Source organism: Chrysoperla carnea, chromosome 2 (assembly GCF_905475395.1).
Source record: "Chrysoperla carnea chromosome 2, inChrCarn1.1, whole genome shotgun sequence".
Classification (NCBI taxonomy): domain Eukaryota; kingdom Metazoa; phylum Arthropoda; class Insecta; order Neuroptera; family Chrysopidae; genus Chrysoperla; species Chrysoperla carnea.
In genome coordinates, this window is record NC_058338.1 from 59630618 (window position 1) to 59658519 (window position 27902).

General features: G+C 29.3%; 4 protein-coding genes across 8 annotated transcripts; 1 reads left to right on the plus strand and 3 right to left on the minus strand.

Moving 5' to 3' along the window:
- Positions 1-1491: 1491 nt before the first annotated feature.
- LOC123292810 (zinc finger protein 484-like) lies at positions 1492-8102 on the minus strand. The gene is made up of 8 exons (XM_044873524.1): positions 7697-8102; positions 6314-6375; positions 5242-5341; positions 4782-4983; positions 3851-4095; positions 3534-3657; positions 2974-3166; positions 1492-2408 (listed from the first exon to the last, which is right to left on the minus strand). Exons 1-8 carry the CDS (start codon positions 8100-8102, stop codon positions 2097-2099), a joined length of 1644 nt encoding a protein of 547 aa, XP_044729459.1. The 3' UTR covers positions 1492-2096.
- Positions 8103-9205: 1103 nt separating this feature from the next.
- LOC123293981 (protein CIP2A) lies at positions 9206-18385 on the plus strand. Its single transcript, XM_044875007.1, has 7 exons — positions 9206-9479; positions 11763-12248; positions 12309-12563; positions 12839-13295; positions 14710-15137; positions 16852-17442; positions 18067-18385. Exons 1-7 carry the CDS (start codon positions 9318-9320, stop codon positions 18223-18225), a joined length of 2538 nt encoding a protein of 845 aa, XP_044730942.1. The 5' UTR covers positions 9206-9317; the 3' UTR covers positions 18226-18385.
- Positions 18386-20010: 1625 nt separating this feature from the next.
- LOC123292812 (KICSTOR complex protein ITFG2-like) lies at positions 20011-22408 on the minus strand. The gene is made up of 8 exons (XM_044873525.1): positions 22256-22408; positions 21858-22015; positions 21528-21612; positions 21299-21455; positions 21069-21243; positions 20385-20585; positions 20073-20313; positions 20011-20022 (listed from the first exon to the last, which is right to left on the minus strand). Exons 1-8 carry the CDS (start codon positions 22406-22408, stop codon positions 20011-20013), a joined length of 1182 nt encoding a protein of 393 aa, XP_044729460.1.
- Positions 22407-27593, minus strand: LOC123293995 (mitochondrial inner membrane protease subunit 2). 5 transcript variants are annotated; one of them, XM_044875039.1, is made up of 6 exons: positions 27404-27593; positions 27143-27331; positions 26859-27084; positions 26624-26749; positions 23262-23299; positions 22457-22472 (listed from the first exon to the last, which is right to left on the minus strand). In XM_044875039.1, the coding sequence occupies exons 1-4, from the start codon at positions 27474-27476 to the stop codon at positions 26713-26715; spliced, it is 525 nt and encodes a 174-aa protein (XP_044730974.1). In that variant the 5' UTR covers positions 27477-27593; the 3' UTR covers positions 22457-22472; positions 23262-23299; positions 26624-26712. The 5 variants fall into 5 exon arrangements, with proteins under 5 accessions (XP_044730975.1, XP_044730976.1, XP_044730974.1 ...); XM_044875040.1 differs by lacking the exon at positions 26624-26749 and having other exon boundaries at positions 22407-22472; XM_044875041.1 differs by lacking the exons at positions 22457-22472; positions 26624-26749 and adding an exon at positions 22416-22434.
- Positions 27594-27902: the final 309 nt, after the last annotated feature.

The following is a 27902-nucleotide window of genomic DNA, read 5'->3' on the forward strand; positions in this document are numbered from 1 at the left end:
TCAACAATAATAGCCCGCACTAACGATTGTTTCATTTTTATATCGGCTTAGAGCTTACAGACTACAGACTGAACAATAAAGGTGATAAAATATTCATAAAATACGGAGGAACATAAAAACCGACTCAAATTTTAAATTATACAAAATATTGTTGAACTATTGATAATCAATTATTTAAAGAATAAAATAGAATTGACTTTAAATTTTTAACATCTGTATTAATTTTGTACTACGGTACTTTTAAAGGTTCACAAAACCTAAATTATCCATAAATTTCGTTACCTTTTGTCTTTGGGATAAAAAATTAATATAAACCAAAAGGTCATTTAAAATAAGCATAGCCTCCAAAATTTAATACTTAAATCCCTTCTGTCTTTTGGATAGAAACTTGATATAATTTAAAGGGTTCATTTAACCTTAATAAATTATACAGTCTCCTAAATATATAAAGCATGTTATAGAGTTCAGATATGCCTTCTCCTCCATGAAATCCATAGAAAAAGACTTCTTTATTCAACGCCAATTAAGGAGTTAAGCTAGTGCGTTAACTAATGCCATTCTCAATCGAAGTACAAAAGAGGCGAAATTTTGCTTCGTTTTTTTATTTATGCATACAAAAATGTAAAAATCTGAGTTGATTTTTTTGCTCGTGAATGTATTTCAAATTAACAATGTTTTTTTATAAAAAATAATCTGAAAATTAAATAGATTTTTCTTAAAATAAAATATTAACTAAAATAAAAATCCAGGTGGGCTCATTTTGGAAAGGACAGAAATTTGGAGGGCTATTCTCAGTACTGTAAAAATTGAAATTTTCAATTCGGGTTCTCTAAAAGAGAAGTTAGATAAACGACTACGAATAAAAATTTCTGTAGGGAAAAAAATTGTTAGGCGCGGGTTTGTTATTAGCCCATCAAATTTCTATGCTTACTAAAATGAGTATCAAAAATGTACCCTGGCCCTAGACCTATCATAAAAGAATCTAAATTAATATTTTTAATTTCGAAACACGATTTATTATTTTATTTACGTATATTAAAAAAAATAGACTTTAAAATTCAATAAAACGTATCGTTAAATAAGTAGTAATACATAAATATGACGATGAAATTTTGGATGCTATTTGAAATTTTACTGAATAAATTTTAAGCATATATCTGAATTAGTATAACTTTAAAATATATAAGTAAAAAAGATTTAAGAAACTCACATCAATATCGGTCTTAAAGTATAATTTTTGAAAAAATCTTCACTAAGTCTAAAAAATCATTGAAACTTTAGAATTAAAATACAGAAAAATATACGTATATAAAAATAAACAAATATTATTTTATTAATAGGACGGACACCAAGTACGGAAAGAAAAATTTGTAGAAGAAATATTTTAACAAAGCGTTCATTGGCTATCATGATAAAAATCAATTCTGATATCCGAACATATTAAAATTTTTTCTCTTAATCAATCAATGCCTTATAATGCCTTATACCTTGTTATAGTAAAAAACGTTTACTTACTAATCCTTTATTAAAATTTCTTCTAAAAATGTATTTGAAAGCAACCAACGAACCAGATCCATGAATCTTAAAATATACTTAGTTACTATATAACCAGCAGCCCTCGCTTCCTTTTCAGTAGCAGATACGACTTTGATATCACTCGTTATTTTAAAATTTATTCTGGTTTAAACTGGAATATACGATTTATTTAAAAAAAGAACCTTAAAATGTAATATTTGAACGCGTTCGACGAACCACGTATCTTAAGATATTCGCGACTACAGAAGCTTTTAGATGGTACAATGAAGGCACTGTCATGGTGATTGAAGAGGAATCATTAACTTGTCTAGTCCATAAATCAACTAGTAGTAAACTCACTTTTTGGATCGCCATACTCTAACTATCTAATCGTTTACAATTTTGTGTCAATGTCACCAAGTCCTTATATGAATCAATAAGAAGGTTTTTACGTAGAGTAATTCTACGATAGCTTTAGATTGTTCTACATAGACCAAATTTCTAGAAACACTTCTCTACTCTTCGTTAAAGAACTCTGATTAAACTAGTGAACTTTCGCTACCTTAATATGCATGTATAAACTAAAGATCTGAATGGAATAGTTGTTGTGGAATTGGTAAAATTGTATTATTAATATTGTTTAATGTATGATGATTATTATCAGATGATTCATTACTCATTTGTTGTTGTTCTTGTTCTTGTTGCATTTGTATAAGCTCTTCTTGTTTCATTAATTGTAATCGTTGTTGTTGTAAAAATTGTGTTGTTTTTGATTTGACATTAATACCATGTCGACCTTTCATATGTTTATTATAATTAGACCAATTTGTAAAATGGTGATTACACTCTTGGCAGGAGTATGGACGTTCACCCGTATGCTGACGTAAATGTATCTGCAAACGTAAAAATTTACGTATGCAATTTTTATCTCTTTTTGGAACACATCAAGTAATTATCATCGAAAAAAGGAAAGAGTAAAAGAGAATATTTTATCAATACAAAATTCCCTTAAGAATATTGCAGAAACATCGAGATAATTATAATTAAACAGAATTGAAAAAAAAAATTGTATACAGAATTTAGTAAAAAAAACAGCTAAATATATGATAATGACATTCTTTCATCAAAAAATAGTAAAATCTAGTTCATTTAACGATTTTTGGCATAGACACATACTTAGTTAACTAAATATACGGCAAGTCAACGTAGGATCCCCTGGAACGCCCTTGTATATCTCTCTCTGAGCAACAATACATACTCTGATTGTTTTTTCCAAAAACTTTTCATTGATGGAATATTAAGGGGCTTAAATTAAAGCCCAGTATATATTAAATACATGTAATTATAAACGGTAAGGCGTTGTTACCGCTAAAGATAGATCTCCGTGATTTGATTTCCGAACAGTATTTAAAATTGTTATTGTCCTGTTTGTAACAATGCAAGAAATATTTATTTTACCTTTAAAAATGATTTTAACTTAAAACATTTTTTACAATATTCACATTCAAATGGTAATTCAGTTGTGTGTATTTTTTCATGTGCTTTCATCATGCCTTTCTCTCTGAATGCTTTACCGCAAGTCTCACATTTAAATGGTTTAACATTCGAATGTAATGTTTGATGACTTTTTAATCGATATATTGTTTTAAATCTGAAAAAATTGTAATTTTGTTAAAAAATGTTTATATTCCGTTTTAAATAAGATGAATTCCCAACTTTTCATTTTTTAAAAATTTCTTTGCCATAGGACTTTTTATCATCGTGGACGTTAGCAAAACGCAGAGTCTTGTATGATAGTTTGGTTCGGCCCCGCTCAAGAGACAATCTTTGGATGGGTGAATAATCTACAGAATTATTTCGATTGATATTGAATCTCAAACGGAATTCATGCTGTACTGCAGTCTCTATCACGCCAGTTACATTCATTATGCGTTGTTTTAACATCTACGATGATGTTATTACAACTGATAAAGCGGGGAATTTATTGCAAGAAACCGCACAACCAATAAAATACTTACGCTTTAGGGCACAACGAACAATGGAATGGAGTTTCGTCTGAGTGGACACTCGTACAATGTTGATCTAAATTTATTTTTTGTGTAAACATTTTGCCACATTGATCACAAGCATATTCTTTGATTCCTAAAAAAACCTAATTTTAAGAAAAAATGTAACTAAAAAAAAGCTTGTAAAATTTTATTTTATTTTTCATAGCTTTCACAAAATTTCTATGAAATTAAATTCTTATTATATATTAGATTTTTTAACTAAAATGGCTGGACACTTTCACGACTGAAAAAAAAATTTATTTATGCATTTATTTTTGTTATCATACCTGCATGTATCTTTCTGTGTGAAGTTAAATTTGACGAAGAATTAAAACTTTTATGACACACTTCACATTGAAATTTATTTCTTAATTCATCTGGTAAATGCATTCGACTATGTGAATATAAACTGCCATGCGTCTTAAAACTTTTACCACATGTTGAACACATATATTTACGAACTTTTAAATGTGTTTCTATGTGACGGTCATGGTGAGCTCGTTTATATGAATATTTCCCACAGACATCACATCTAAAACAATAATTTAATTTTTGTAACACAAAGTGTACATAAATTATATACATTTAATATTTATTATCTTGAGTAGTTCTAAGAAAATAGACCAAGTGCTTACGCCTTAAGTTAAAGTTACTGAGTAATGATAAAAAACTTTTACGTACTCCACTTTTGGGGCTTATATTTCGCGCAATTTTATTCTGAGGAGTTAGAAATATTCATCTAAAAATTATTGGACATCTTTTATTATTCTTAAAAGATCTACATCAACTTATCATTTTCATGGGCATCGTGCTAAAGATGGTGGAGATATAGAAACTTAAACATTCTGGGTCTGAAATGGGTCAAAAAACAACCTAATATCTCGAAAACTTTTTAGAAAAGTCATTTAATGGTTCTTCGAACATTTTGTATTCTTGAAGTTATTTACCTCCAAAAATCTTTACTGACTATAAAATAATATTTCAAGGTGATTACTATCTATATCCAGAATGTATTTTTAATCGTAGAGCAATTTTTATAATTATTAAAAGGGGAAAATTTTTCTGTGGTTTTATCTAACAAATACTGGACGCAACAATTTTTTAGGATTTAAGCGCGCAGAAAAATAGCAAAAAGGTGATTTTTTTTCAATTATTTTCGCAATTTTCAATAATTTTAATTTTTCAAATAATTTTAAAAGATATATTTAAAAAAATTACTTGTATTTATGTTTATCTCGATGGGCGTTAATATGTTTCCTAAATAAATCGAATTTCTCGTACACTTTGTCACACACAATACACTGATATTTTGGGGGTGCTTTATGAACATCAAACCAATGATTTTTCAAATCTTTTATTGTACCTACTTCTATTTTATTGTCACATTTTATACAAAACCATTTTTTATAAGTTTTCCATTCTAAAAATAATATAAATTTTTGATTAGAATATTTTCTTAGACTAAATTTATAGGGTGTTGTTGGTAGATACTCCGCCCTATTTTAAGCGGACACTATAATTGTAAATTTAGCACCCATTTTATATTTTCCCTGTTATTAGGAAAATATAGATAATGTATGGAAGTACTAAAAGTACAGAGAGAGCGTCTGCTTTAAAAAAGCGATTTCAATTAAGTATTTTCCAACTATGATACAAGTAAAAATTTAATTCAGTATACCTTTTAAAATTTCTAAAAGTTTGCGGATACGTGCATTTGCTGTCTTTTCAGGATCGCATTTTGTTTCATCGGCAATATTGTTATCAGCAGAAGTTTTGTTCTAAAATCCCAAAATTTTTAGTCAAATTTTAAATTAATGTATTTCTAAAATATCAATTGAAATACACATGGTGGACCATTTTAATATATACACCTAAATATTTCGTTTTGTAGGAAACCAATCAAAAAATAACTTAAACCTAAGTTGCAGAGTTTGATAGAGGACATCATGTTCTGACATCAGATTGAACCTAGTTCTTCGGGTTTCTTTAATAGCCAATTTTGATTTTAAATAGTAAGAGATAGAAAAACACTTTATATTAGAAAGTTGATCCTAATAAAAAACTAACAATTTTTGTTTAAAACATTTGTTTGAAAAACGTTAGTTTTCGGAGGAAATACGACTTAAAAATATGTCATTATTGCATTTACTCGAAAGAAAGAAAATAAAGTTTATCGATAATTGCAGGTTAAAGTCAAGGACCTTGATAACTTTTGGGCTATAGCATTTTTTCGTAGTTAGCGTGTTTTCTTTCGATTAAATGCAATAATGACATATATTTAAATCGCATTTCCTCCGAAAGCTGATGATTTTCGGAAAAATGGTGTAGATAAAAAATTTTAGGTTTGTTTATGAAGATCAACTTTCTAATTCAAAGTGTTATTCTATCTCTTACCATTTAGGATCTAAATTGGTTATTAAAGAAACCCGAGGAATCAGATCCAATCTGATGTTAGAACATGATACTCTCCCCCACCCCCATAAAACTTTGCAACTTTTTTGATTAAGTTACTTTTTGATTGGTTAACTACAAAACGAGATATTTAGGTCTATAGATTAAAATGGCCCACACTGTATGGTTGGACTTCAAACTTTTTTAGACATTCTTAGGCTTCTATATAATAAATATTCGTAGAAAGAATAAAAGACTTCCCTGTATAGAAATCGAAATGTTTCCAATTTTCCGATATTTTGACTTTTCGTAAAATTATATAAAATTTTTGATTTTTTTAATATTATTAATTTACTTACTTGTTGATCTCGTAACTTGCGTTCATTTAGTGGTATATCATCCTCTGATTCATCTTCACTTCCTAGAAAATACATTCATTTATAAAATAAACTCATAGAATTTCAACCGCTATGAGAAACAAATTACAAATTTACTTGCACACTAAAAATTGCAAAAAAACTTTCGGTTTTTAGATTTTCTTAAAGTATATCTAGTATAGAAGTTCTAAAGTATAGAATTTGTCTAAAACAGCTATCCGAAAATCTCAATTTTTGGGTCACAATTACTCTATATACTGAGCTTTTTCATACCTTTATGAAAAACAATAAAGTCACAAATTACTTTTTTTTCAAAATTTGATAAAACTCGGTATACAGAGATAATACTCGGTAGTTCATTTCATTTGACGATTGGATATAATACGATTGGATGACGGTTTTTAAAATATAATCCGAAATTCTATACAACCAAATTTGTGAAACCTTATATTCATATCAGGTAAATTTTTTAGAAAATATAAAGGTGCGCCATTTTTTATGTCGGTATGTAAAAATTGAATTACTTTGACATTCTTCTCAATTCAGTACAATTTTAACCATGAATCGCCTCACACCGAAACAATGCGATGAAGTAGGGTATTACGCTGTACAACCGTTCAGTTGCTTTAGTTCAACGTGCATATCGTCAAAAATATCGTGGCCAACATTCATCGTCTGGCAACAATAAATGTCGTTTGTTGAATTGGTCAGATAGAGCCTTGTCCAGAATCCAAAATAGTCGCTCGAATGGTTGACACTGAACCTGATTTTTTTAAGGAACAAATTGAATAAAAATACTTCATATACAGAAATCGATTGTCTTTTTCCAAAGATATTCAATGTTTACATACTGACATAAAAGTTGGTACACCCTTTATGCCTAAAAGCCAAATGGATTAAATTTTAGTTATCTTTATAGGTCCTAATAAACTCTAGAAAATCCAATAATCGGGATAAAAATTCTTAAAAGATCTAAACAAACTTGTCGATAAAAAGATTCATGGATCTATGGCACCCACAGTCCGATTTTGCTCGTTGGTAGCGATTTCTTTTTCTTTTTTTTTTTTTTTATGTTTATAAACACCTAATATGTCTAAGCATGAAAATCAAAATTTAATATGTCACATATGTATTAATTATAATTATAATATGCAGGGTATAAAAAGTGTGATCTTTGGTTTCAAAGTTATGTGTAGCAAACTATTTAATTTTGGATTAACAAAGTAGATATTAGTACTGAGAGGACTGGGAATTTTTATGTAAGTAAGACTCACGTTAGAGACCCGCTTGTGTGCATCTATAACCATCCAATATTAAAAAAGTATCAAGATATGAATTTTCTTTTCCTTAAGTGTAAAAACTCACCACTATTAATATCAATTGTATTATCATCAAATATACTATGGCCAAAATCGGTCGTATCAACTGTGGACTTATTATCTAAATCTGTAATAGACACCGTTTCATCAGTAAATTCATGACCGATTGGTTCTAGCTTAACATCTAAATCATTTTCAAATTCGGCCAAAATTGAATATAATGTTTGCTGAGCACGAAGAACTTTTTCATGATAATCATAGATTGTAATTACTTGTTTAAAACATTCTGTACAAATACTTTTCGGCAATTTGCCATCATTTTCAATTTGTAATTGAAAACATTGATATATTTTAAATTCGATATTTAGGTTGGATGCAACATTATTTTGTATTTCAACTAATTCTGATTTCTGGCGAATTTCAGCACATAAACGACAATAAGAATTCAGCATCTTAATTTACTAAAATTCAAATTATACAAATAAAGAAAATCTAAATAAATTTTATGAAAATTTATAAACGTCAAATTGAAAATGCTAGTTACATTTCATTTTCTGTTAAAGTGAAACGTCAAAATATGGCTATGTTCATATGTGCCTACTGTATTGTAGCTCTCTGGACCCTGGTTTTCATTGACGTTCGTGCCATAGACGATAACTAACATTGTTTCTAATTGATTAACTTCACGCTTCACCATGAAGGTTAGAATATTTATATAACCATAAAAGGGGTGCCGCAAATGGATCCCTATAGCAGCTATACCAAGTAATTCTCTATGCCCTTCTTAAGAACAACCTGTCACCCGAAGGAGAGACGTTTCTAGATAAGAATGTCTTTTTAAGCAGATGAAGCTGTAAGATTCTGTCAAGGCCAGGCGCCCCACAGAAAACTCACAGCTGCATCGCCGGGATTTCTTCCAGAATTGATGGATCCAAGGTTTCGGACCCAAAAATTTTGAACCTGTCGCCCTGCATGTTTCTACAGGTTCAAATAACATATACGAAGGTTTCATCGTCTTCCATCCAGGCCCTGGTATAGGCTTAGTTTAGACACTGACATATTTGTGTGGATGTAGCTGCGTTGACGACAATTATTATTGACATCACTTTCCTAATCAAGTTCGATGTCCTTTGCTAAGCTTAACGTTAACTATGAGTGTCGTAAAAAAGATACCGAATCTAACCACTAAGTCGGTATATACAAGTCTAGCTAGACTCGAAGTGTATATATATAATTATACTGTTGTGTTCTTATAATGAGTTGACAGTCTACATGTATAAGTTTGTGGAACCACTTCATTAACAATATCACAATTATTTTGGTACGCCTATGGAATTTATTGATGTTGGGATTTTATATTTTTTAAGTTCAACATCCTTATGTCTATAACTGACTATTTTAATTTCAAACAAAATCGTTAAAAAGTATGAAAACATTTGTCCTAAAAATGATCAAAAAATTTTAATTTATAAAATACAAAAGTTTTATTTTAATAGAAAAATAAGCAAATTTTTTATAACAAAAATAAAAACTCATTTGTTTTCATACTTTCTTTTAAAAAGAAGTAATGCATGGGATTGTTAACATTTTAAAACTAATTCGCGTGGACGTAAATAGTGAAACAAAGCAATTATTATAAAAAAAAGTTTATACCAAAATTTGTCAAGATGAATACGAATGGTAGTTCAGGAATTGGGACATCGTTAAATTTGACAGGATCGCATTTAAATGACAAGCATTTACATATGAAACAATTTATAAGTACAGCATTGGAATATAGCAGGACTAAATCAGAGGCTTGTGCAAATCAACTAAATCGACATTTACAAGTATGTTCACAACATTTTACACTATGGTAGTAATTTTAAATTTTACTAGTTATTATTGAGTTTACTTTTCTCAATAAAAATTTAGTTAGTTCAAATGTTTTCAAACTTTAAAAAAGTTTTTGGATCTAGCTTCTATTCAAATCGAAATTATTTCTATACTTTCTCAAGTTTTTAATTTTAAAAAATTAATGTGTTTAATAACTTGGGAAAGTATAAAGATATATTCGTTAAGGTGTTAGTATCCACAAAAATCGTTAAAAATTACACAGGTCTGTGACTAAAAAACTGCATAGGATTTTTTTACATTTTCTTATAGATTTTGACCTCCCAAAAACAGGAAAACTATTCAAAACATTCTACCACATAGGTTTTCATAGATATTAGTAACAACATAAACTAGTCATAAAGTATTATTATTATTGCACAATAAAAATAAATAAGCTCCGCTTTTCATTTTAAAAATGATTCTTTTTTTGTTTCGGACAAATATCAATAAGTAAAGACATCACATTATCCTTTTCAAAAAGAGTTTTTTGATGCATGTAGGTAAAATATATTGGATTTTCTTTAGTTTAAAAGTTTTTTGACAACTGTCCGAAACAAATGCATATAGCGATGAAAAGGCGTATTTCAAGTTCATGCCAACACAAACACACACGTCAACAAAGCAATTGAAAACTGTGAGGATAACAAAACAAACAACAGGCCAATACTAAAGATATATATTTTCGGCTTCCCAATGACACAGTGTATCACGTTTAATTATAACTCCAGCTGTTTTAAGTTATTTTAATCAAACAAAATGATTTTCGCATTTGTTACTAAATTATTTTACTATAGTAAATAAATTCCTAAATTTGTCACATGATTAATAATTTTTGAGATGCTATAAAAAAAAACATTCCATTTTCTAAAATTTTGAAATTTCGCCAAATAGTAAAAAGAAAATATGAAAAATGTATACAAACAAAAAGAAAGATTTTAGATACCTTGACTTTCAGGATCATCTCAAAATAACTTCAAATTCATTTATTATCAGAGACAGAAGAACACTTTAAAGACCTCACATGATTGAATAGGAAAATGACTTTTGGTGAAACTTTTTCAAACCGTCCCCAGGGTAGCTCGAAAACTACCCGTTAAAAAATTTTGTGCCCGTGAGAGCTTTTGATCATAACGATCCGAAGAACATTTTGGGGGCGGTTAGAAAAAGTTTCACGAAAAGCCATTTTCCTACCCCATCCTGCGGGGTCCTTGAATTAGTTTATTTACATGCTGCATAACGATAACTCAAAAGCTAAAAGAGAAATTGGCCTGAAATTTTTATTTTATTTAAAAAGAAAAAATATATCTTTTATACTGTAAAAGATAGAAGTTTATCTATACTCTATAGCTTTGCCACACAATTTCACCTTAAAGTTCAGTAAACTAAAGGCAAATTTTGAAGCGTATACCTGCTTTAGGGTGGTAAAATTTACTTATATTTATGTGTAAATTATTTAAACAAGCTCATTATGTGTAGGGCATTTAAGCAATTAAGCCTGTGTTCTGTTTATTATTTTTATTTGTTTTATACTGAAATGTTTATATTCACACCTGTCTACATGCGAAATATTCAAAATAAAAATCTCGATAAAATTAACCTTCTTTCAAATTTCCTTAAGTCGAAGTTTTGATTTCTTTACCTCTATAATTTGGAATATTTATCTATTTAACCTTAATAAGTCTAAAATCACCATAAGTCAAATGTTTTGTATATTCGAAATAGATGTAAATTATGGAGACTATAAATATTATCAAAGATAATAAATGAGAACTCGTAAGATATTTCGAATTAAATTCTACACACCGTCGCTAAAATAGCAACGAGTAATATATACACTATAAAAGTAATTACGATTAGCTAATTCATACTGACGATGACTGCATAATAGTCAAAATACGTATTTATATAATACAAAACTTGATCTATAGGAAATTGGGGAAAAAGGAAATTTAATGTGGAGACTTTATTATATTATTTTTTTAATTATACCCAGGATATAAAAACGTGTAGACCTTATTTCGATTTACAGAATACTGCCAAAATAACCGTTTTACTCTAAAGCCATCACCAAACTGTAAAACTCTTACTTTAGCACCTATTGGCTTTGCAAAATATACTTTGACCCTTCTTGATGAATATAAAATTTTAGTTTAAACATTTAAACTAAATGAATAAGAAGCAAGTGCCTTACAAACTTAACTTAAACTTATAATTAATAAAACTTTAACTTTTTTCAGATAATTGGAGTTGTTATAGATTTAAGTACATTTGATCCTCATAGCAGTGTAGTCGCTGAATTTTACGTGAGCTTACATGAATTAATGTGCGGCTTAGAATCTCGATCAACTTTACTATGGGGCGGCGTTAACGTATTACAACAGGCGTGTCGTAATCGAGCTGCACATTTTGCATTAATTCATACATATCATTTTTTACCGATTTTAAGTCGATTTCTTGGTGATCAATTAACACGCGAGAAAAAAGTACGATTATTAACATTAATACAAGAGCTAACATATGGAATACGTATCTCATGGCAAGAGCCACATGTACCACATTTAATAGCTACAATGGTCAAGTGGATACAATCTGGTGAACAGAATATTGTGAATTTATCATTGGGTATTCTTATTAATTTGTGTTATAAGAATTTACCGGCTATTTATACACTGATGCGATGTGTTGACACAAAAGCTTTCATGCGAACAGTCATGAGCATGGAGGTAATTATATTGTTATTTATATCGATTCGAGAAATAAATACTTTTATCGTCTAATTTTAGGGCAATAACATCGATGTACAAATTTGTAAATTATTAATAATTTTGGAAAATATTAATGGTGAAGTACCAACAAAAGATATATTAAAATTTGTCGCTGTTACATTTGATACAGTTGCCGATGCGCTTCAAAATCGAGATGTTGTACAATTACGACATATTGTTGACTTTTTTATTGATGTAAAATCACAGCATAATCAACGTGCAGCTTTTTCGGAATTTCAAAATTATGTTCATCATATTGAAAAACTTATTAAGGTAGGCAATGTTATATTTTATTAAGTTTGTCCTAGCATGAAGCAAAACTTTTTAATCGAAACATTATACTATTATGACGTGAATTTCTGATGAATTTGAAAAATAAACATATTGTAATTTTGAAAAATAAACTGATATTCAACACTGGCTATAAAAGATATTTAAACAATTAATAACTTCAGTTTATTTTCACTTGTTAACTTCACTTTCATTGTTTATTTTCACATGTTTAACATAAATTTGAAACTTTGACAGTGAAACAATTTTTTTTACAGATTGTAAATACTAATAATGAAAATGGTGGCGATGCTACAATAACCGATCCAGAATGTGTAGCAATGTTATTTGAATTTCTCTTAGCACTTGTCCAATTAAATTTACCCGATATAATACCAATGCATGCTCAATTGGCACAACTTTCATTAAATTGGGTACAAACTGAACATGTTAGCACAAAAGCATTAACATTATTACGGTGTGTTGCAACGGCAAAAGGTGTTGACACCGAAAAAATTTTACAACCACTGGCAAATGGATTACAAGTATTATTAGTTACATTGAATACAGGATGCACTGAAGATGAATCTTTACACCAAACTGCTGAATATCAAACACGATTAACTGGTTTATTTCATTTATTACGTGAAATGACCAAGTGTCCATCATTACGAGTGCATGTTTTAGAAGGATTAAAACAAGAATCTGTTTGTAAAGTATTCTCACCATTAGTATGTAAGTATATACACAATAAATATAAAAGAGTTATAATCAAAACTGGATAAGCGAAAGTTGGAAGAAATTGGAAATGTTTTCTCGTTTGGGAGGTTTTCATTTTTACTCTTCTGTAAAAAATGATTACTTTTTTTCCATTATCTAGAAAAGTTTTCATTTCTTGGAAACGTGATGCGAACTTATTTGGAAAGTAAATTTGCGTACCTTAATAGTTTTATTACAATTACGAAATTAACCGATAACTTACGGAATTTAAAAAGCCGATCCTCTTAATATATTTCTATAATAAAATATTATATCAACATCTAATTAGAATCAATAAGTTCATTATTCGCAAATTTTATTTGCATATTTGAAACTATCAGTATCATCTATCTTTTTTGGTTTACAAACATTTGTAAATAGTATTTTTAATGTCGTTTGTCGGGGCGCTTAGAGGACCTTTCTGATAAAAATTTGTACAATAAGTTTAAGATTATATTGTATTTTTTTTAGTTGCTATGAAATAACTGCCAATTTCACTTTAATATTAATAATATAGCACAAGAAAATTAAATAAAATATCATGGTAATAAATAAAAAATTAATGCATTTTTGAAATTTTCCACAATTGTTTTCCATTTTCACCTGTGAGGGCGTCTCCAAAATACTTTTAAATATTTCGAAATTTTCGCAAGTATTTTCCTGAATTTGTTTTTGTTTTTCTAGAATGTTTCACAAAACCACTAGTTAAAGCTAATTTGAAAAAAAATCAACAAAATTTTTTTTAAATAGTTTTATAGAAGACGAACACAAAATTTTTTCCTAAGTTGCGTCTTTCTATCGGGTAAACAGTGATGTTGCCGAAAGAATGATTCAAATAAAGGTTTTTATTTTTTTTCAAGAAATAACTTTTACATTTAAACTTTTGTTCCATCTCTAATGGTTTACAAGATGGCTACTTTTTCATTTAATTGAAAGTTACAAAAAAATTTCATTTTAAAATTGGCATATCTCTTTCAATTTTGAAGCTAACAATTAAAAAAAAAAAACGAAAATATACTTCAGTTAGAACTTTTAATAAAACTTTCTTTATTTGATGCATAGTTCTTTTTTAATTTGTAAAAAACCATTTAAAACTCCCAACTACCCCCTAAAAATGGGGGTAGGTACGCCCCTGAAAAGTCGACTTTTTTTACGAAGTTTTTACAACCTAATAAACGATTGTGGAAAATTTCAATGATGCATTAATTTTTTCTTTTTAGATATTTAGTTTCATTGTGCTATAAGCTACTTCCCAATTTTTATCTGAATCTAATTTTTAGTTTACGATTGTCAATATCATGGAGTGCAAACAGATTTTTTATTTTTGAATTTTGAAAAAAAAAATTTACTAAAAAACTATTTAATATAAATAATTTTTTAATTTTTGAAGGTCTAACATTTTCACCAAGAAGTCGTGATCAAGATACATTCAGTGAAGAAGCAACGTTATTATATATAAATGCCTTAGCATTGGTACGACAATTAGCACCGTTAGATAAACAATGGCAGTCATTATATATTCAACTAATGGAACATAAACAAATACATATGGTGATTGCACATGCATTTTGTAAAGGCAATGCTGAAATCAAATCATTGATATTCCAAATTGCTAAAACAGGTGAATTTCAAAGTGAAAAAGTTGCACAAGCATTCTTAGAAATTCAACCGTTAATTGATTTTGGTAATGGCAGTGATATAATTATGATTGGGGGTGATTGTAAACAATTGTCAAGTTATACGGAGCAACAAGTTCCTTATACGATTATGAGTTTGGGTCAAGAAGAAAAATTGGATAACCTTATACATAAATTACAAGTAAGCAAGCATCTATATCCTGTCTAAAATAGTTCAATTTTTTCTTTCATTAAATATTAAACTTAAAGGTATCAAAATTTCAAAATTTACTAAAAAATTAGAGTAAGAAATTTTACAAATCGAAAAATTTCCAAAGACGCACTTTATCTTTCATTTAGATATTCGAATTTATTTTCCAATGGTAAGGCGTTTGAAGCTGTTAAACATACCAGAAATTTTAAGCTTCTCCTACTTCAGAATGTATTTATAATGCTAATACAGGTTATAATGGTATTGCAACTTATAAACTAATTAAATAACAGCATTTCTGTGCTGGTCAGTATTGGATTTTAATACAAAAACAAGTAAATTACTTGAGTTTTTATATAACTTTTGAACTAAAAAAAATATAGACCATAAAACCAAATGTATATTAAATTTATTTATTATACAAGTGAAAACAATTGACTGAGTTAATTGTTGAAATACCATGTATAGGCAGTGTTGATAACTCTGTCACATTTCACATACATACATATCTGACATATTTAACTGATATTCTCATATAATGCGCGAGTGTTGATGCGCAATCGTTTGTTTTTTTTTGACGTCATGTAAATAACAAAAGATATTCACTTTGATATTCCTATATTAATACATACTATAAAATTTGTACCTAATTAACGCCCTCGTGGGTAAACAGTGATGTTTACAAAAAAATGTTTCAAACAAAAGTTGTTTATTTTTTTGTAAGGAACATTTTTTACATTTAAACTTTTATTCTATCTCTAACGGTTTACAAGATGGGTACTACGGACCCATGACCCAATTGACCCATGTTGCTCATTTACGAACTTGACCTCACTTTTTACGTCCTAAGCACGCTGTAAAAATTTCAGCTTGATATCTCTTTTCGTTTTTGAGTAATCGTGACCACAGACGGACGGACGGACGGACAACCGGAAATGGATTAATTAGGTGATTTTATGAACACCTATACCAATTTTTTTTTTGTAGCATCAATATTTTTAGGCGTTACAAACTTGGGACTAAACTTATAATACTATGCATATTTCATATATACATGGTATAAAAAGACTCTATCTAGCGATAGAAAAAATAACTATAGTTTGCTACGAACATAGATACATAATATTTAACGGAAATGTTTGTTTACAATATTGTAAACCATACACATATAAAAGAGTACAGCACATTAAATTGTATAATCACGAACTAATATAACAAGGACGGTAAACTCAAGTGGAGAGGGTAGCAGGAAAAAAGGCGCCTACCAATTTCAATTGTTTTTAATCATTTAACATCGCTTTCTCGTTCGAGAGACAGACAGCTTAATACGCAGTACAAAGTACGCAAGAACCGATGACTAGACCAGCCACAGGTGCTTATAACTCGCCATAGGAGTTTCACGTCCTTATTACATGGGTTCGTGTTTATAATATAGCATGTATCTTTTTGCCTTTGAATTCAATAAACAAAAATTAGCAGAATTTTTTTACTCGTAGCGCTGACATCTTAGCGTTAAAATCGAATACGATTAAATTATGAAAACACGCATTGGTGAATTTTTTGGCAAACCTAGATACCATGCAAACGCATTGAAAAATAGTGAATAGACGACCTCCATTTATCTAAGACTCTCTAAGTGAGTTATTATTTCCAAAATATTCAATAAATTATGTATTTGAAAATAAAGTCGAATGTGTTTCAACAGGAAGCTGTTGCAAATAACCAAATAGCTAACATTGCCACATCCGATGTAATGGAATTATTTGAATATAAAATGGCTGCAATGAGGCATGCGGAAAGTGCCGCTCAAATAAGTTTAGAAGCCGCTGGAAAACAAGCAACTCATTTAAAGCATCGTTTGGCACAAATGTCTGCGGAATCATCTCGATTGCATCAAATGTTATTCCATTCACAACAATGTCAAGAGAATAATACAGCAAAATTGAATAAAGTTGAAGAGAATATGCGACAAACAGTGATACGATTAGCCAAATCAAAAACACATTGTTCTGAATTTGAAAATCAATTAAAAGCAACTCAATCACAGTTACAAATACGAACAAATGAATTGCGCGCTAGTGAAGAGAAATATCAAAATTTATCACAACGTTATAATGAAGCGTTAGAAAAAATTACTCAATTAGAAGATCGTGTTAATGAACATTCAACGAAAAATGCCGAATTTTGTAAGGTGATTAAAAAAATGGAAGACCGTATTTTGGATATGGATAAGAAATTAGATGAAAAGAAAACAGCACTTACGAAGGCTAATACAAAGATAACAAAATTACAGGATGTAAGTATTAAGATACTTAACCCTCGGCGGCTACCCTATCGCGGCTTACCTTAATAATGATGATGAGATTTTAACTCCCGTTTTTTTTAACATCAACAGATATCAGTCAGCCACGCGATTATTTTTAATCTTTATTTTTACTTTTACAAATCTCTGCCTGGAACCCGAGATGAAAATTACAGAAGACTTTTACTCGCATAACTGATTACTTTGTTTCTATCCATGTAAAGGAAAATTAGCCTTTTCCCTCTGAAGATTAATAAAAGATCTGCTAGACGGTAGCGTTAGGGGAGGGGTGGCATTTAAAAGCTTTTTCTGTTTCTGCATGATAGAATTTAAATCTTCTTCAACTCAAAATCATTAAATATATTGAGTTAATTGAATGTATTTATTTAGATATCCAAAAATCGTAAAAAAAGCAGACATGTGTTGAAGAGGATTTTAATTCTGTCATAAGGAAACGTCAAAGGCTTTTATTTCAAAGATTTTTATTCTTTTAAATTTTGTGTAACTTTTGAACGGCTTCTTCGGGGTTTTTCTCTAAATAGAAATTGTAAAAATATTACTTAGTATTTTCAATTTTATAATTTCAATCTAGTAACGTATTAAAAAAATTTCTTATAGGAAGTTTCAACATACGAAAGTATATGTAAACGTAATGAAGAACAAATGGCACAAAAGGATAAGGAATATTTGGAACTTCAAACTGAATTAGAGGATTATAAGAGTAAATTAGAATGGATTGTGCAAATATCTATGAATAAGTCAAAAAGAAGTCAATGATGTATATGAACAAATGAGTGAGAGGAAGAATGTCAATAAAGTTGATTTGTGCTGTCATCCTGTTGGTACAATATATAATTTTGACAATTTTAATTTAACTTCAACGGTTTTCATTTGTGAATCGTGTATGCTAAGTGATAATCAAATTATTAAATATTTTTATACTATTTTAAAATATATACAACATGTTTTTAATGCTTAAAATTCATGTTTTATTTTAAGACAAAGCATGCAATATCTCTAAAAAAAGGGTGACAATTTTAAACTCAAATTTTATCAAGTGAATAATATTAACACTTTTTTACTTCTACCACCTCTAATTTTTTTCATGTTTTACTTTTATTTTATGACAATGCATAAATCATCTCTAAACAAGCGAAAACAAACAATTGTTGTTGAAATATCACAGAATTAATTAATTGTTGTTACAGAGTTAATTGTTGAAATATCATAAATAGACAGTGTTAACTACTCTGTCACATTACACATATATAACTGATATTCCCATATAATACATACTATACAATTTGCACATAATTTACGATTTCACGGGTAAACAGTGTTGTGTACGAAAAAATGTTAACAAAAAGTTGTTTATTTGTTTATAAGGAACATTTTTTACATTTAAATATTTGTTCTATATCTTACGGCTTACAAGATGGGACCTACAGACCCAAGACCCAATTGACCTATGTTGCTCATTTACGAACCCGACCTCACTGTTTACGTCTTAAGTACGCTATAAAAATTTCAGCTTGATATCTCTTTTCGATTTTGAGTTATCGTGAAGACAGACGATAGACAGGCAGACAACCGGAAATGGACTAATTAGTATACTAAACTTGGGACTAAACTTAGTATACCTTGGTATATTTCATATAAATGGTATAAAAAGGGTGAAAATCAAGTGAATAATATTAACACTTCTTAATTCTATCATCTCTAGTTTTTTGTTTTTGTTACAGTTTAAAATACGTTCGTGAAAGTTTAAACTTTTACTTCCTTGTCGTTATTTTGAGAAAAGAACTCTTTTAATCATTCTAAGCCTTGAATTATGCCTTGATATTCAAGCTTAGAATTAATGTACATACATTAGACGTCAAAAACTGATACCCAAGGTCAAATTTATTTGATTTTGCAGTAAAAAGTCAAGCTCATAGCAACCATTTTAGGACTTTGAGTAGTAAAATCTTATTTAAATGATTGGAGTAGATTTAATTAGTCGCTTACTTACTTTCTTAAGGCGAATAACTGTTGTTATTAAGAACTTATTAGGCGAAAACATGTCACCTAGATTATATATTGTATGCATGAAATTGTTGTAGGCAATGCGATAAGGGAAAAAATCTCGCAATACAAACTACTACATAAGGGTGAACAAAATATTCGCTAACAAAACATTCGATAAATGAAATTCTCGACTGATACTGATTTTTGGTAAAAATTAGAAAGAAAGAAAAGAAAAATAAAAGCTAACAACGTTTATTCATATAAAACATAGATAATATATTAATTACAACAACTAACCGTACAACAATTTTTCAATTAACTGTCGTTTTTTAATTTTTTTTTCATTTTCTGGTAAATGATCAAACGATTCTAAATTATTTAATGGCAATGAATCAATATTTAATTTTCTTGCGACCATATTTGAAATTTGTAAATCGTGATAAACATAGATCTGTAAAAACATAAAGATACCTAATTACAAATATGTCTGTCAAATACATTGATTTTGAAATTACATGCAAAGGGCATCAAAGCTTAGATAATAGAGAATTGGTTCTATTTATTATTCTTATTCCAATTGAATGAAATAAAAATTTAATATAATCGAAAATACTGACCTTATTTTTAAAAGTGACGTAAACTAAACTAGCTGATCCTTTACTGTTAGCACTTTCAACATTATAATAACCGCTACAAAATGCTTGAACTGGTTCATCAAGTTGAAATCGCACACTATTTTTATCCTGATCTAACATATAGGTTTGCCCATCCCATGAGCATGCAACAATATCTTCAGATCCATCACCAGTAATATCCAGTTTTTCTAATGCAAATATTTGATGATCAACTTGAATGGCCCTGATATTCGACAAAATTTCTGTTATATTCTATTCAGGAAAATTAATAGGAAGAAAAATGTCAATATTTACCATATAATGACTTCTTCGCGAACTAACATAATTGTTCCATCTAATGTTGCAACAGCGTACGGTTTAATTTTATTCAAATCCATTGGATTTTTTGGATTTAAATCAGCTAAAACTTCTGTTGACACACTTTGATTGCGCATTTGTGATATACCAAGGAATTGGTAGTCAACACCAGGGGCTGTTAAATTTTCACTTGTCATGCTGGAAGAATAAAATAAAAAAATAAGCTTTTGGGAATTCTTTTAACCAAGTTTTCTCGGAATCAATGAAAATGTTATATGGGTTTATTTTAAGAAAATTTAAGATGTACTTAACTCTGAAGTGTGTTAATTAGTTCCGGTAAATAAGATTGATTTTTTGATTGGAAAAATAGTTTTTATTAATATACGACGTTGGAAGTGATAAATACCATTAACGAGGCAGAGCTTCGTTAATTACTATACCATACTCAATAAGTCTGGTTAATTTTTTTATTAACGTATTACTATTTCGCGCCAAATTCCGCCATTTTGATTGTGATTTGTTCAAACATCTAAAGACACAGGGTTTTTATGAAGAATATAACGATACCTTAAACGTTGAAATCCAAATAGCTGTTAGGACGATACGAGGTAATCAAAAAATTTACAAACAAATATACATACATGCATACATACATACAACAATTTCGATAAATATACATACCTAGCACTGTCCAAATTATGCTCCGGCATATTATTTTCATGATTACATCGTATTCGCATAAAGGTACCTCCAGGTTGAGCGACCAATAATGCAGGTATTCCATCAGGATTTTGTTGAAGTGTTACGGCTCCTATTTGATTACTTGATTCCCATTTATTTAAACAAACCAATTTCCCTAAATCAATCGAAATGTAAATAGAATGAAAATTACCTCATAGTTTTATTTTTACCAGATTTAAAATTTTCATTTACACTAGATTGCTTTGGTTCGGCGGAAGATGAGAGCTGATCTGATTCATACCAACGATATGAACGCACTACACGATCAGTTAAAGCTATTACCATTTCAATTAAACCATCACCGTCAATATCACCTAAAAGAACAACCTGTAACCAATTTAGTTTGTTACACAGAATCAAAAAATCGCAAACTTATTTTGAAACAAAATATAAACATACTTTCGAATTGGCTGGTATTCTTTGAATGTGAATACATTCTAATTGTGGGGGAGTTACACGATGATGTTCTGATGAGCTATTTTCACTGTAAAAAAAGTAAATTTATCAAAATAATTACCGCTTAAAATAAGCACTACCTTGTTTTCTCAAAAATTATTCGATTTGGAGGTTTCCATAGATTTTTAAATAAAATAAAGTAAGTCTTGGACTACTCTAGATCCACACTTGTGGCTAAAAATATTTCACTTTAAAAATGTGTATCGATTTTGCAGAAGAAGTCCTCTTTTAGGATCATCTTTGTTAAAACAATTTCATTATTAGAACACTTACTCTTCTTTTGACGGGATCATACTTGGACAATAAAATATTCGACACCAACCATCCCCACCAACAACGACCAATGCATTGCACCCACAATTTAAGATATCACCAATTCCAACACATGTAATCATTCCTAAGCCAGTGATTTTTTGCCATTGTTCTTTTTCCTAATTAAAAGAGATTGTTTTTAATTTCGTATGAAAATTAATGCTAATGAAAAGTTTTTTTGATCATTATTAGTTTTCTTTCTACTACATTGCACGTTTTTTATATCGAGGATGCGAGCACGGTCAGACTAATCTCATGTCAGGGTCTTCTTAAACATGACTTAAATTTCACGTTACTGATTCGAATAACTTAACTAACTGTTAGTTACTATGTTGATGTAAAACTAAAATTAATATTACCTTAAATAATACTAAATCACCACTTGTATTTCCAACAATTAATTCATTACGCCCATCATTATCCACATCACCAATAGTCATTGCATCTCTTGAAACCCCAGTACCACATGCAAAATCAAATTCTAGACGTTTTACAAAGCACACTGATCGCATTTTGTAATAAGATCAATTAAACGCTTCTAATAATCAAATTTTGTAATATAAAATCTATGAGTAACTAAAAATAATACAAAATTTTATGTATCATATCTTAGCTAGGGCCAAGCGTATTATTTGACAATTAATTCAGACTGGTCAGAAATTTGAAAGGATGCTTCAATTTCGTGCCTAAAACTTTTCCCTCTACGAAAATTTTCATAGCTGGATATTTCTCTTTCAGAGGCCCCGAAAAATTTTCAATTGCCCAGTAAGCATAAAATTGTTAAATATTCATTGATTCAAATAAAATGATAATTGAATGAAAAATGCAAAAATTTTGTACGACACCCTAAAAACTGTTATTTGTATTAGACAACAGTTATCTCGATATTTCGAATGTCATTTTTTATTCAATTATTTTCGTATCACCTTCAATGATTATTTATCAATTTTAAGCTTGCTCCCTTGAAAGAGAAGTTCACGCCTACGGAAATTTTGGAATGGAAAAAGTATTAGACATGATCTCTAAAATCTCTAAAATTTCCAGCTATTTAGAAATGATTGTCAAAATCAACGTCCTAGACCTAGCTGTACTTAATGTAATAAACGAGCAAAATTGCAATTCAATTTTTCCAGTAAATAAATATTGAGACCCGGGAAAATGTCGTGTGAAATTCGTAAACTATGATAGTTTACTCAGATTTACATGGCAATCTTCAGTATTTTCAAGAAATTAATATTTATTATGATTTGACCTATTCAACTGATTAACAAATATCAATTAAAAGAATGTTTTTTCAGGAATTCGGAAAAATTAAATTGAGAATTTGTTTCCGCTTCGTTTACTAGGTTCAAATAAAGTTCTTACATTTTTAGTATTATCCGTGAATTTTATTACAATACTACCTATAAGAAATAGGAAAATAATAATTAAGATGGCGATAGATTTTTTTTTTTTTTAATTTCAAATAGTAAAAATTTAAAATGCGAATAAAGTTCCTAAGTACATATTAGTTACTTTTTCAATATAATAATTGCGAATGAACTTTCGATGCCGTTGTCGTATGAGGCGACTTTTGAACATTCCAATGATACCATGATTTTTCGGACAACACACACCTGACTTATTAAGCGAAATCAAGTATTAAAAAATAAAATTTGTTGCCATTTTAAAATGGTAATGTAATTATTGTACAGGTTAGTAATGTGTTCCATTTTTAAGTTAGCTTTTAGAGAAAGTAAAATTTAACATCTTTACACAAAATTAGTTTAAAATGTTAGGTAATCAATTTAGAAAAAAAAAAAAAAAACAATTAGTAATTCCTTAGTAAAACTGTGACTTATTCTTATAAGCAAAAATTTATACACTGGGTGTCATCAACATTTTACATAGCGTAATTTTATTGATATTAAAGATAACACAGGTCTGCGACTAAAAAACTGCATAGGATTTTTTTTAATTTTCTTATAGATTTTGACCTACCAAAAACAGGAAAATTATTCAAAACATTCTATCACATAGGTTTTCATAGATAGTAGTAACAACATAAATTAGTCTTAGTAGTATTATATAGTATTTTATAGTAATATTATATTAAACTAATCTTAAAGTATTATTATTGCACAATAAAAATAAATTAGCTTCACTTCTAATTGGTTATTCTGTGCATATGGAAGAAAACTAACTATAACAATTTGGCCATTACCCTGGAAAGAATCAAATATCAGGACCTTCAATGGATGGTTTGTGGGGACAAAATACTTACGATGCTTTTGGGTCAGCAGGCAGGCTATACTAAATATCCATGCTTCTTATGCTTATGGGACAGTAGAGCTAGAAAACAGCACTGGGCTAAAAGTGATTGGCCACCCCGAGAAATTTTAAAACCCGGGGATAAAAATGTTATCAGTACTACTTTGGTGCCGCCAGAAAGTTTTGTTGTCACCTCTGCATATCAAATTGGGGTTGATGAAACAATTTGTAAAATCACTACAAAAGGATGGAGACTGTTTTAAATATCTACGTACAAAATTCCCGAAGCTATCATAAGCAAAGTTGAAAGAGGGAGTTTTCACTGGCCTCGACATAAGAAGGCTTTTAACTGACACCCTCTTTGTGGAAAGTATGATTAAGAAGGAAAAAGAAGCTTGGGTATCGTTCAAGGATGTAGTGCGAAAGTTTTTGGGAAATACTAAGGATCCTGACTACAAAACCATTGTTCAACTAGCAGCATACGAAGCTCAAGGCTACAAGAAGAGTCTGGAGGTCCATTTTTTACACTCCCACATAGAATATTTTCCTGAAAACCTGGGAGCTTATAGTGAAAAGCAGGGGGAGCGGTTTCACCAGGATGTCCGCGATATCGATAGACGGTACCAAGAAACATGGGATGTTACAATGCTTGCAGGCTACTGTATAATTTTTATTAAAAAGTGCTTTTACCAATTTTTTGTGTTTCAATTTGCAAAAACACCTTACGTGATAGAAAAAAAATGGCCATCACTTCTGAAATCAGCGCATTCTAAAACATATAATTTAGTAAAAATATCTCATGCAGCTGACAAAAAAAATTTTTTTTTTTGCAGACCTGTGTAATTAGTGATTCTCCTAATGATTCATAATTAAATTAAAATGTTAAAAAAAGATTTCGATGACACGTAGTATATTCAAAATCGAAGTGTCTATTTCTACCCGCAGTGGATATCCTTGACTATAAAAACACGGATGTTTTCAAAACTAGTTATTAAATTTTAAATTTTTATAAACGAAAAATTTAGAAATTACGGTACTTGCAATAATTAATTCTCTTTCATTGATATATAAATGATCAAAAATAACTTACTTATTTTGATATCCGTACCTATAATTTCAGGAACGGATTTCTTGTATACCCGAATATCCGTGGATACAGTTAGAGTCACGAATTGAGAATTTTCTCTCGTGTAGTCTCACCCTGTGATCCAAGGATTGGCCATACCTTTAATGAGGTCGAGTTAGCACAGGCCTGTTTTTTGGCCCTTGTTTTCCAGGGTGACACTCTGCGATCCAATGTTTAAATAAAGGCACGGACATGGATATAGGAATATTTTAAAAGGGATGGAGTATAACCGAGTGGGGCGAGTCTCACTCAGGGGGAAGAGGCAGGGTATCATTGCGCCTACTTTCTATTGGCTGTTAACTAGGCGCATGCTGAAAGTATGCTCAAAGCCTTCTTTAAGTGTTTTTGATTCGTTTGTCAGCATGGAAACATGTTTGACATATGATTGACGTGTGTGGACAACATAAATAAATAATCTTATATTCAAAAGGGAAGTAAATTTTGTAAAGAAAAATAAATACGTAAAGTATTTATGCTTGTTTCAAAACAATTTTTTTAATGGTATAAGTAACCTAAACGCAACAATATTCTATTCAATTTAGTGAATCTTCAATCCTAGTGTTACGACTATTATAATTAATGAAATTCAACGGAAGGCTTAAGAATGTCTCGAAAATACGTCGATTAATTTTCAATACTAAATTTCAACGTATTATAGAATTTTTTAAACATGAAATTAATGTAAAAATTTATTTGGGGAAATTACTACTTATTTATGTATTGAATTATGTACCCGTGAACCTAATCTAAATTTAAATAAGTGAAGTTTGCTTTGTATTATTTACGATGTTTTCTTTAGGTAATTAGTCGATCATAGGAATATTAAAGGTATATTTCTTCATCCAAGGGTAATTAGTTAAAGATATTATATTTGTAATTAATTATTGTATTTAAAAAAAAATACATTTTTTTCATTAGGGTAAAATATTTTACTTTAAATAGAAAGATTTTTTGCTCGGACCAATCTGTAACACACGCAGAATTCGCTACCCATTTAAATTTTCCCGCAATTGAGAGTACGAACAGCCGCAGCCAATCAAAAGCAGGCATATTGCTTGAGGCAATCTACAACCATGGATATAATAATATTAAAATCTAAAACACACGAAATATTAACGTTCTATTTTAATTTCCCGCAAATGAGAGCCGCAGCCAATCAAAAGTAGGAATATTGCTTCCCTCCTGAGTGATACACCCCCCTCGTATAAAGTAGGACTTTATACTACATCCCTACTATAATTACTTTATCCGCGGGCACGAATATCCGTCGCGGGTGGCAATGGCAGTACTGATTCAAAATAACAACTAAAAACATTTTTAAGAAAATACAAAAAAAAAATCATAAAGTTACTGTTTTGATTGGAAAAATATAACAGTTATCTTATGAAATCCATGTTGTTCTACATTTTACAAAAATGTATTCGGTATCTTCTTTTAAATTTAATAATCCAATTCCAAATCATTTAATAATCTATTTCTGTATTATAATTCAAATTATAAAAGGTTAGATAATAAAATTAGAATCTTGATATTTTGAATTTGTACCCAAATTATCAAGATTATATATTTTTAAAATGATTATTTACCCTAAATTAATCGGTGTCCGATCTGGAGGTAATTTAGTTTCTAATTTTTGCCACCGTGATGGAGGCCAAACAACTACTGATGCTTTTGCAGTAATTAATCCTAATGAAACAGGTCCAAATGTATTTGAATCTAAAGAATTTCCAGTATGATCCCCTTCAATCCAACAATATCCTTCTGGTACACAAATATATGGTTTCTTATAGCCAATTGTGTTAATAATATCTCCTAAAATAAAACCAGGTCTAAATGATTGTAAATAAATTTGGAAAATTGAACAGAGTACCTTGTAAACCAATTACACGTTTAATAATTTTTTGATCAGGATTTTTTGGTGAAATTAATGACACAATATCACCTCGTTCAATTTCATATGATCGCACTGCCCAACGATTTAAAAATATATAATCTGTAACGGTATTATCTGGGTTTAATGCTGGTTGCATAGACGATCCATCAACTCGTGCTACATATCCTAGAAATTTGACCCGAAAGAACTTATTAAACCATATTATTTACCACCTACAATCCATCAAAGTTTACGTACCAACTGAATCTAATACAGTAATTCCAATGGGAATACCTATTAGAATGTTACGATAAAATGTGTATATTCTCATGAAGAAATTCTCTAGAAAAAACTTTCTTCGTATAAAATGTAACAACAATTGAACTATTTAAACCATATTTCATATTTTCATAAAAAAGTTACCTAACCAAAGTTTTAGGAATATTTTATTTTGTAACCAACAAATTATTTTTAAAACTTTATACAATATTTAATCAAAATTATTCAATATTTTAAAATAGATTAATAAATTAACTATCGATAAACATTTTAATATGTAACGTGTTTAATTTAGATTTTGATTAGAAAAAAATTAATCAGTACATAAACATATTTGTATACATAATAGTTCTTAAAAATGGACTACCTTATTGAAAAATGATTTACGATATCGTTTTGATTTTGTTGTCTTATTTTGTTTGTTTTAATAATTTCATTTATGGCGAAAAAGCTGGAGTGTTTCCAGAAGTGAAGTGCT

Excerpts from the sequence above, each read along its gene's own strand:
- LOC123292810 (XM_044873524.1), bottom strand. The coding sequence starts at position 8,102 with ATGCTGAATTCTTATTGTCGTTTATGTGCTGAAATTCGCCAGAAATCA. Across the intron at positions 3,658-3,850 it reads ACACAGAAAGATACATGCAG|GAATCAAAGAATATGCTTGT; the intron begins GTATGATAACAA and ends AGGTTTTTTTAG. Across the intron at positions 3,167-3,533 it reads TGTTCGTTGTGCCCTAAAGC|ATTTAAAACAATATATCGAT; the intron begins GTAAGTATTTTA and ends CAATTTTTTCAG.
- LOC123293981 (XM_044875007.1), top strand. The coding sequence starts at position 9,318 with ATGAATACGAATGGTAGTTCAGGAATTGGGACATCGTTAAATTTGACA. Across the intron at positions 12,564-12,838 it reads ATATTGAAAAACTTATTAAG|ATTGTAAATACTAATAATGA; the intron begins GTAGGCAATGTT and ends TTTTTTTTACAG. Across the intron at positions 17,443-18,066 it reads AGATAACAAAATTACAGGAT|GAAGTTTCAACATACGAAAG; the intron begins GTAAGTATTAAG and ends AATTTCTTATAG.
- LOC123292812 (XM_044873525.1), bottom strand. The coding sequence starts at position 22,408 with ATGCGATCAGTGTGCTTTGTAAAACGTCTAGAATTTGATTTTGCATGT. Across the intron at positions 21,456-21,527 it reads GAATACCAGCCAATTCGAAA|GTTGTTCTTTTAGGTGATAT; the intron begins GTATGTTTATAT and ends AATTGGTTACAG. Across the intron at positions 21,244-21,298 it reads AAATGAAAATTTTAAATCTG|GGAAATTGGTTTGTTTAAAT; the intron begins GTAAAAATAAAA and ends CGATTGATTTAG.
- LOC123293995 (XM_044875037.1), bottom strand. The coding sequence starts at position 27,476 with ATGAGAATATACACATTTTATCGTAACATTCTAATAGGTATTCCCATT. Across the intron at positions 27,332-27,403 it reads TACTGTATTAGATTCAGTTG|GATATGTAGCACGAGTTGAT; the intron begins GTACGTAAACTT and ends TCAAATTTCTAG. Across the intron at positions 27,085-27,142 it reads ACGTGTAATTGGTTTACAAG|GAGATATTATTAACACAATT; the intron begins GTACTCTGTTCA and ends GTTTTATTTTAG.